Source organism: Stylophora pistillata, chromosome 5 (genome assembly GCF_964205215.1).
Source record: "Stylophora pistillata chromosome 5, jaStyPist1.2, whole genome shotgun sequence".
Lineage (NCBI taxonomy): Eukaryota > Metazoa > Cnidaria > Anthozoa > Scleractinia > Pocilloporidae > Stylophora > Stylophora pistillata.
Genome location: NC_142523.1, coordinates 19,771,203 through 19,781,856, shown reverse-complemented (window position 1 = coordinate 19,781,856; position 10,654 = coordinate 19,771,203). Strand labels below are relative to the sequence as shown.

The window sequence follows — 10,654 nt, the reverse complement described above, 5'->3', positions numbered from 1 at the left end:
CGTGATTTACAACTCACTGGGCATACCATGTGACTGGAGTTGCAGATGTTACCCGTGAGGAATTGAAACTCAAACGAGCTTTGGACACGGATATCAGTGACCTAAAAAGGTCGAGATGGAAGTATTTTGTGTATTTACGTGATGAGGAAAAATACCCAAAGTAAGAATACGCTCTTTTAAGCAAACCTCAGACGACTTTAGCCTTAGTGTTTGCACTGGTTCAACCTTCAGAACATCCGTAATTTGGACTCCATTTTAAAATCTAGCCTTAATACGTGCGATGCGAAAGACTGAAAAATTTGAAGTGAGGACAGATATTGGCAGACTAACTATGACTCCCACGCAACTCTTATTATGCAAAAATACGCTTATGGACCACTATAATCGAGTTGAAACCTCAAGTATAGTTTTCACGGCTGACCAACATTAATGGTTGACGTTCCGATCGAAATCTGGAAAAAAAACAACAACAACAACAACAACAACAGAAAAAAAGACAGAAAGAATAAAATCAGATCAAATGATCGCGAGAGTGTATGTGATCAATTTAAGACTGGGTGAGAGAGGGCGGATGGGACAATTTTTGTTTAAACTTGAGAGAACTTTTCCGGAATGTCGTTGGCAAAGATACCTCGTAGGGTATTTACATTTGGTGACTCGATGCTACTAGTTTTTCAACACACGATCTTTGCCCACTCTAGAGCTACTTAGACTGGAGGAGAAATAAAGGAGTTTCTTTAGACACTATCGAAATGCATAAACTGTTGAACAAACCTTTCTCTAATTTTGAAAAGAACACTCAAACATACTTTTCAAAAAGGTATGCTGGGAAGATAGTTTTTTAGATCTTGCATCCGTTATCTTTTTGTATAAAGCCACCAGGAAAAAATGTTTACTTCAGTAGTCAGTTGCGTGCTTGGTTGCCATACCAAACGTTGCAACTTTTCAAATGTAAAACGCTTCGTTATCATGCTAACTAGATACTGGTCTCTATCACAACAAGGTCACCTTCAGCTTCTCTACAAATAAAAGGCTTGGAAACCAACAACACAACTGTAAAATGGCTCATTAGCTGTACTGTAATCTGATTGGCCAATTTTCCATTGTTCATAAGAGCACAGACAACACTTTTATCCACAACGGTAATCACAAGGGTCGAAATATGTTTCCGACACATTCGATTGCGCCTCGTGAGTCCACAATAATTCTACCGCTTTGATGACGAACATTGTTGTCGATACTAGTACAGACAACGCTAAAAAGGGATTTTTTGGAAAAAAGTTGACTTCGATTGAAGATGAACTAGCATGCTATTGTTGATGTTATTGTTGATGTTCAAGTCGTCGGTGGTAATGTACAATTTTAGGACAGTTTGAATGATTTCGCTGTCAGTTGTTAATCCAAAGCAAAAATATTACGATTACTAGTGTTACTGAAATTTGCACGTCAATGTTCTTCACTGCCGGCCAATTGATTTCAGTGAGGCATCTGAGCTCGTTTATACAAATTTGAACCTGGGATATTACATTTCTAGCTTTCTTGCAGTAGAAGTCCAATTACCGAAGAGCTAACAAGTTTCACGCAATTAGTTTAAAGAACTATTAAGCTGGGTTAGGGATGGGGTGGGGGTTGGGTTTGGGGGATTTGGGGCGGGGAGGTTGGGTTTGGGTGAGTTGATGTCGCTGTCAAGACAACACACAGAAACACTTTGGTTTCTGATTAATTTCTTTAATTTTTAATATCATTAACACACATGGTTTAGAGAAACGAATTAGTAAATCGGCTTCTTAAAAGGATTGTGTTTTAATCTTATTTTACTTAAACTTTCAGTTTTTTTCAATTTCTGAAATGCTTTTTGAAGAAAGTGCTTGCTCAAGAAATAAAAAGCAGCTACTAAAAGGGAATACTTGAGACGTAAGATCAGCTAGCAGCTCATTCAAATGCTTCGCTGAATACAAAACCCTGTCAAATTTGACCAGAAATGTATGAAAAAAGAGATTAAGAGGGCTTTCTCTTTAAAGGTTGAAAAAGAACCATATGGACAGGAAACCAAACAACAGTGTTTGCATAACACCAGGTTTAATGCCAACTGCTGCATTAATGCCAGCGGGTCCACTGATGTCTTTGACGCCATGACACTGGTCATTTCCAGTCGCCCCAGGGTCCCGATTATTTGCGCAGAAAGGATTGTAGTCAGCGAAGCCTAAGTCCAACACTTCCCGGTCAGCAAAGGAAATGGTACAGTCAGAATCTATCAAATTCTTCAGACACTTCTTCTTCTTGGCTTGCTCCCTGAAAAGAATGAAGGTTAACAAAATCGTACTGCGTGCGTCTGTTTCCCTCGTTGTTCAATTTTGGATCTGAGACTGCACTGATTTCTATCTGTTTCGATTATAGAGCTCTTAACGAGACTTGATCTTTGACGTTTTCCCGCGCGCGTGTATAAGACAGTTCACTGGGTGTACATTAAGTATTTTCTCAAATTGGCCTTTAATTCTTTTATTGGTGGTAGTCATATATTTTTTTCTTTTTTTTTGTTCTTATAATACTTAGCCAAGAAGCGTTCTCACTTGTCCTTCTTTTCTTCCAATTTTTTTTCGGATTTTTTTGCAGAGCGTTAAATTAAAAAAAATGGTGGATTTAATGATGAAGTCAGGCTTTTTTAACACACTTGGATATGAGAAAGAACTGGGAATAATGTTTCCATTCTTGTCTAAAAAGATTTTTTATATTTTCTCGCCTGTTCCCAAATTTGATTTGTCTCAATTTCAAAAGGGTAATCAATAATTTTTTCCCCTTGCCCTCAAGACAAGAGAGTAACATTTTTCTTTGTTCAATAGCCACGCCCTGATTTATAATCCCTATTAGTTTCTAAATGTAAATTTACTCAATGATGTCGTGCGTATATTCAGTAAATGATAACTGAAGTAGTACACGAGGCGCAGCTGTGTTTCAAAAATGTTTTGACCACATTTTTACGCGTTCTGTGGTCTTTTACTGAGTAAACCTGCGGCATCATGGAGTCTGTTTGTTTTATATCATAAAAAGGCAAAGTTATTAAGAGTAACCTCATCTATGCGTTTACATCAAAAGTGAGAGCCAATCAGAATGCCTATACGATTCAGCTTAGAGAATTAAAAACAAGTAGTCTCACAACTCACGCGCAAAGAGAGGAATTCGATTTGTCCGCGACGAATATCTTCCGGAACGTTTTCCCGCAAGCGTTTGCTTCAGACGCGAAAGAGCTTGAGCAAGGCAGTCCTGCCGAAGACTCTATTTGAGCGGGGCCTTCAGAACATTCTGTGCTGTGAAAATTCTGGTCTACAATTCTTCTGATGCTGCTGTCTGTGAGCGAGTCAGCGCAGTACTTGGTCACCTTGAACACACAGTCTTTCATTTGGTTGAACTTAGCACTGGAATGAAAGCAAGAAAGCCTTGGAGTTAAAGCAAGTCTTAGGTAAGGGTCTATGGTTATCAATGAGTAAAGCAAGCGACCTGATAGATACCGCAGTATTGCGTTACAGTTGGATGGTACCAACTGATAGATACCGCAGTATTGCGTTACATTTGGATGGGTCGCCGTTGAAAACATCTCAAAAGTTTAAAGCGCGTTAAGTGAACTTACAGACAGTTTCCTTTGGGGTCCTTTTGCAGTCCTTTGAAGAAAAATGTGGTGCATTTTCGAGCACCACAAAAGTACTCCATGAAAGTACAATGGCCAACGTTAGGGAGCGCCTCGTGGCTTCCAACGAGAAACGCTGTCAAAATAATGATCATTGGTAATCAAGAAATCAGTCAGCCGTTCGCTATTATTTTAGTAACTTGCTGCTCGAGTTTTTCTCGAAAACCTACTTGAAGTGCTAGTCTTTCAAATTCGGACACGAACTGTATCTTGGCGTTCTTGCCGATCAGTAACACAAGTTGAGAGAAGCATTCGTGACACATAGTTTGATAAATAATGGTAATTGCAGTGAGTGGAGTGCAATTTGGGCTGAAATCATACGCGGGATTTCAAAATCGAACGAGCGCGCAGCGCGAGTTTGATTTGAAATGACAAGTATGATTTCAGACCAAAATTGCACGACACAAGGTTCAGTTACCACTTTATTACATCCAATTTGAAATCGCCCAAATACGGGACTTAGTCAATTCAAATATTTTACTGATTCAGTACTGAGCCGGTTTTTAAAGAATAAGTGGAACCGGAAACGCTTTTACATCTTATTTTGTATGCAAAACAGAAAGACTGACGTCATGTGTCAAAAATTCAGTCAAGCGCAAAATGTGCGAAAAAAGCAAAAAATGGTGCGATTCGTGAATAAATCGCACCAATTAAAGCCAATCAGATTACAGGGACCTCCAGTGATTTCAAAATGGATGTAATAATAGTTTAAATCGAGCGAGAAGATTAAAGCGTTGGCCGGCTGCACTGTAATATTACTTTCTATGCACTTGATCCCTTTAGGTGTTTTCTCTTATCGATGACTCGAAGAAATCAGTCAGCCGATCGCTATAAATAACTTTAAGGAATGTCAAGTAAGTGATAAGAATATAACGCCCTAGATTATTATCACATAAATATTGTAGAACCTAAGAGCATTAGGGGGGAAGGGGTGGGGGAGCTGATCATTGAGGAGGTTACAGTCTTTGAAGTTGTCCCCCTGTCTCGTGTTCTTCTCAAGATCAGTTCAACGTGTTTTGCTTGGGTTGCGATGAACTGTCCAAACTCTCTCCCCCCTCCTTCGTTATTTTCAAAAACGCTTCGCCGCCTCTGAGGAGTAATTTTATTCGTTAAACTACGTTACTGACCAAGCATACTGTTAAGCACAGAATATTTGCCAATGAGCCGTAACAATGTGGACTTTATCCCACGGATCATTTTTGGTTGAAGTTAGCGTCAATATCCGATTTGAAAGGTATGCTTGTGATAGCGAAGGACGGGTCTTTTCGCACGTGTATCAAAATACTTGAAAAAAAAAAAGAAGATTCTGTACAAATAAAGCACTCAATTTTTTCCGTGCGTTTGGCGAAATAACATGATGCAAAACAATTTTTCAGAGAGAAACTCACGCCTACTTGCACGACCAAAAATGGAGAACGGACACAATAGACAAAGATTGCAAAGAGGCATGATTCTGTGTAATATGAAAAAATATGTATATGTATGTGCCGCAGCTATCTTGGAAGTTTACGTTGACGTCTAAAGAAGTAATTTTACTCTTTGCCCGTCACTGTGCAAGCATGCGGACATGGTACAAGATAATTGAAGAAATCACGTACTCTACATATTACACCACACGGATCCGCGCTTTCAGATCTGTGGTTAATCGGAAAGAACAAAAAAGACAGAGAAAAATTTAAATTACAACTTGTTTATCCTCTCAATAGAAGAGAACTAGACATACGATGCAAATCAAATCCATCAAACAGGCTGTCGATGATTATGTAATAACTTTATGTACATTTTCATTTGATCGCCCAGTTACAAAAGTTTGCCAATCCTTTTAGTGCGCAGGACATGTGGCAACGCAACCACAAACATAAAATATTTCACTTCGCCATCACTTCTATACTTTAGCAGAGTACCGATTGTCTTGTAGTTACGGAGTATATAGTTCAAAACCTTGTTGAAGAATATTTAATATTTCCAAATCTTTCTTAGTGGTACAAACAGGATAAAAATTGCCCACCTTATTTCTGGGATCAGTATAAATACGCATCACTTCTCTTCCACGCTATACAGTTGACGCTTTATCTGCATAGCAGGTTAAAATCGTAGCATCACTTTCATAAAAGAAAAAGTAGCTCTGAACCTGTTGCACGTATACTACGGAAAAGCGCTATCTCGAGTCATCGATATGAAAATATGCTTGTTAACGTAGAAGGATTTAGTATTGAAATAAAACAGTATTGTAGTATGGTTGACGCCTTAATCTTCCCGCTTAATTCTCGCAGCGATCAAAGTATGCAGAAAGAGTATGTCTCTCAACTTGTGTCGTATATTGGCAAGTTCGCTAACATGCAAGTCTTGGACAAACACAATTAAATGGCCTTAACTTGAAGAGTTCAAAGAAGTGTAGGAGAGAGACGAGTTTAAGCAAATGTCATATAATTGCGAAGAATGTTACCTAAAGAGATTGGAATTGTAGCCAACAAAAACTGAGAAAAGAAGTTGAAAGGAAATCAAAGTCAAAGGAAGGAAGTTCGTGAAAAGGAGCAAAACTGCTCGGGGTAAAAATTAAATAAGAAGATGATGCCTCCGAAACGAGATTAAACGACATCACCTCCATGTGGGAATTGAATAATTAATTTTGTATCTACGCGTTCCGCGATAAAGTTCGGGAAGTTAACTTTAGAACATATTTACATTAGGATAATACATAAAAGTTGGGAAGAGAAAGATGAACTTACCCACGGCCACAACAAGAAACAAAGTGAAACGCACAGAGATCTGCATCCTCGCTGCACCTTTGCAAATGAATAGTTTAAGTATAACCTAGGTCTATTTATTTAAACAATTTCCTTTTTTGATTTGTTATTGGTTTTCCGCAGTTTTTCTAGGTGACGTCAGCTGACATTCGTTTCTTAGTAAGTAAGTAAGTAAGTAAATCTTTATTTTAACACGGAAAATCATCAGTTCAACTTAGGTTAAAAACTAAGATTAATTACAACTGCTTTACATGATTGCCGTGTGGGAATCCGATATATCAGCTAACTTAGCTTGTTGATATTTCTCCTAAAATGTTCAATGGATGAAGCATTTTTTAAGTGTTTGGTTAATTTATTCCATAATATGACCCCGCTGTAAGAGAAACTTCGTTTTAAATAATTGATTTTTGGTTTGGACACATGGGTCAGCCTTCCCTCAGAGTTTCTTACGTCGCAAGGAAAGTGAGATATCTACATAGACTTTGTAGATATTCGGGAGCAAGTTTGTTCATGGTTTTATACATCATTAAGGCTTTTTGTTTCATTCATCAAGGAGATAGCCTCTCCCAGTCCCTCTCCCAGTCGAGGGTGGAGGGAAGGTGGTTTGAGTTCGTATCAAAGGGGAATTTAGTAATAATTCTTGCTGCACGATTCTGTAATTTTTGGAGCTTATCACTCAAGTAGCCACTGGACATGAAGAGGCGGCGAGGCGTTTTAAAAGCAATCAATATTACAATGTCCTTTGTTCTCACACCAACTTTTCACGAGGCACAAGCTAAGCACGTAGTCGTTCCAAAAAACGTCACATTTTGTTGCGCTACGTAGGACACTTGATGAAACCGATTTCTGAACTCATCAAAAGACTGAACACCAACATAGCGCTAACTCGCCGAAAACGCTTCAAAATGGCCTAAGACGCTCGGAATCAACAAAGAAAACAACAAGGCAATAAGGTAAGCCCATTTTACCTCAAAACAAGACATTTTTTTTCTCTCTTTTAAGGCAAACCGATAACATCCCATACAAACCTTTATAAATATAAAACGTTACGCAACACGGTAAGAGTCACGTCCGCTTTTCTAGTAGTGAGCTTGGGCTGCCTGTGATTTTAGCGTATTGAACTGCTCCTGAGCCACTGCACAACGTGCTTGCGAGACTGATTCTATTTTTAGTGTATTGATCTCATCATGAGTCGTTTCATCAGGATCGTCGGTGTTGTGAAATTATTCTTCTACAAAAAGCTGCCTTACCTCCTTGTGCATCGCAAAAAAATTGATCACAGAAAGATTGGACAATGTTAAGGTTGCAAAGATGTTTCCTTTTGCCAAAAAACTATCCAGCAAGCATTACGGAAAGTTTGAGTAGAAGAAGGTGTTTGACTGGATGTACTTACTCCTACTTCCTTCCTTTCCTTTGACGCGCTGAAAAGCTTTCGCTGCTTCTGAGACAATACCACTCATTGAATTACGCAATTGACCAAGCATATAGTCATGTTACATAATATTAGCCAACGTGCTCTACATCACGCGAATCGATCGCTCTTATGTATATTTGTATATCATTGCTAGAACAAAACTGAATATACGATAAGAATTAACCTCCCCCAAAGAATCTTACCATAATAAATTTGCTAATTCTAGTGTGTAGAGGACATGTATAACTCACAAGCCTGAAATATTTCACTTTCCTACCAGTTTATTCCTTCAATAGAGCACCGATTGGCTTGCAATAAGAGAGTATGATGTTTGAAACCTCGTTGAAGAATGCTACTGAATTTCAAATCTTTGTCTGCAACAAAAAACAGCATAGAAATTGCATTCTTTCTTTCCAGGGTCAATATATATATACATATACATCTTGTAAGATGATTTGTTGTGTAGTATCGCTGGGTATTTTTACGAGTTGTGCCGTATTTATACAAACAACCAGTAAAAATACTCAGCGACACTGCACAACAAAACGTTTCATACGAGATTTATTGTATCCAACACGCCAAATTGTCATTTCAGTGCGGTCGAATTTCGTGGATATTTCTGGAGTACACATTGTTTCTACTTTCTCCAATAAATGAAGAAATTTCCTAGTCGTCTAGCTGTTTTTCTTCGTTCGGTTCATCTAATAAACCTAGATTTACATTTACCAGGCATTCCAACTCCTCGTCGTCAAAAATATGATTCAAATTGTCCACCATTTTTTCCCCTTCTTTACTTGCGTGATGCGAGAAAACCTGGTCCTCTAGAGTACAAATACCGCGTGATATTTGTACTCGTCTATAGCGTTATTTGTACTCTACGGAGTGCGGTTGGATAATAAAGACACATCACTTTTCTTTCGTGCTATACAGCTGAAGCTGTATCTGTGTAGACAACAAGCATGTTACAGCCTCCTGTAGGTGTACTGCAGAGAGCGCTCTTTGGAGTCATCGATAAGAGAAGACGTCTAAAGGGATCAAGTGAATAGTGAGTAAGATTATAGTGTAGCGGCCAAAGCCTTAATCTTCTCGCTCGATTCAAGCTTTTATCAAAGTATACGTAACGAATGCTTCCCTCACCCTGTTTCGCTGATCGGCAAGAACGCCAAGATACAGGTCTTACCCTAACTTGAAAGACATGAAATAGATTCTGGAGCCGTTGAAAAACTCGAGCAGCGCGTTGCTAAAAAGATTTTATCTACAGCGACAAGAACTGCACCAAACGTAGTGACAAAAAAAGGTGGTTAAAAACAGTCAGGGTGTAATTATAATGGATCCATAACTAAAGGATCCATAAACGTCGCGACGGAACAACGCGAAAACATGCAAAACTACCAGAAGGATGAAGAAAAATAAAAATACGAAGCCTCCGAAACGAGCCTAAACGAAATCAACTCCAAGTGGGAATTGAATGACTAATTTTTGTATCCGCGTGCACGTGGATTTCGTGTTCTGGAGTACCTTGCAAACACCTATGTTTTTAGTTTTCTATAAACGGCCTCAGGTTAGTAGCTGCACAGGCAGCCCAAGCGTACTGTGTGTGACTTTGGGTGTAAAATTCATTAACGGCAATAACTAACATTGAGATCGAATTTCAAGCGTACGTGAGGACCGATAAAAAAGGAAAATTTATTTTAAAAAAATAAGAAAAAATTTAAAAGGATAATAAAAGCGGGGAATAAAATATGTGAAGTCTCCTTACCTTTTTTCGTAGCCGCTTTGTTGCCAACGATCGTTTTAACGCTGTTTTGGCGACTTGCTTTTGTAACGCGTCACCAGTCAACTGTATAATAGAAAAAATTTAAAAAAAAGTTAAGAAAAAATCAAAGAGGAAAATAAAAGCCAGGGATATATCGTATGAAGTCTCCTTTCCTTTTCTCCGTTGCTTCTTTGTCGTTTACGGTCCTTTTAACGCTGTTTTAGCGACCTTCTTTGCAACACGTGTGGTTCTACCGGTCAACTGTGTATAAAAACTCCAAGGCAGGAAACTTCAACCGGTCCCGAACACCAACCGTCGCAACTCGAAGGCCGATAAATTGCACAAAAGTCGACCGATCTCCCTCAAATTTCCTCCCGCGAGAGCGCTTAGCTGTAGCCTACCCGTTCCAGGGGCAAAATTTTCCAAATTCCGCGGCATCGATATTAGTCTCCTCTCGCAGTCGTTCTTTGTCTCGGGATCCCTGTGTCTCCCTCCCCACAAACGGCTGCTCGTGTTGACCAAACATTCCATTCCCTTTGTTTCCTTCCACCAATGAGCGTCGAGCAGTTCTTCGAGACCCGCCAATCAGGAAGCGAAAAATTTTACGCGGGTTTACCGGGGAAAATCTCTCAAAACTTCGCCAAAATTCATGTGTGTATAGCAAAGTATGTCATTATTTTTCAATTTTTATGGGTGATACCCAGAAGAAAGTAACTTAGAGTAATTTTTGTGGATGTTTCCTGTGTACGACAACAGGTTCGACTAAAGAAAGAGTTAGATTCTTCGAAAGATCGGCTGATGTAGGAAGCGTCATAAGTTTAGCACTGGGTATAAACTTGGAAGCTTTTGACATTTATTTGAATTCTAGTTTATATATATGTCTCAAATGCAACAGAAAAGATGCCAAGATTAAGAAGTTAGAAAACGATCTGCAAGAGCTGAAAAATTAACTGAAAGCTGGCTATGATTCCATTCAAGATCACCGGGTTAAAAGACTTCAACTATCACTTGACAACAACTCGAACGCAAAGCGACCTTTTGCAGCGAAAGCTCTA

At 38.9% G+C, this 10,654-nt stretch overlaps 1 protein-coding gene across 2 annotated transcripts; it reads right to left on the bottom strand.

The window, feature by feature from the left end:
- Window positions 1-1,707: 1,707 nt before the first annotated feature.
- On the bottom strand, window positions 1,708-8,618 carry LOC148730703 (uncharacterized). 2 transcript variants are annotated; one of them, XM_088761562.1, is made up of 6 exons: window positions 8,570-8,618; window positions 8,121-8,217; window positions 6,412-6,468; window positions 3,626-3,758; window positions 3,162-3,413; window positions 1,708-2,292 (listed from the first exon to the last, which is right to left on the bottom strand). In XM_088761562.1, the coding sequence occupies exons 3-6, from the start codon at window positions 6,455-6,457 to the stop codon at window positions 2,016-2,018; spliced, it is 708 nt and encodes a 235-aa protein (XP_088617688.1). In that variant the 5' UTR covers window positions 6,458-6,468; window positions 8,121-8,217; window positions 8,570-8,618; the 3' UTR covers window positions 1,708-2,015. The 2 variants fall into 2 exon arrangements, with proteins under 2 accessions (XP_088617688.1, XP_088617689.1); XM_088761563.1 differs by lacking the exons at window positions 6,412-6,468; window positions 8,121-8,217; window positions 8,570-8,618 and adding an exon at window positions 3,853-4,112.
- Between the last annotated feature and the right edge of the window lie 2,036 nt (window positions 8,619-10,654).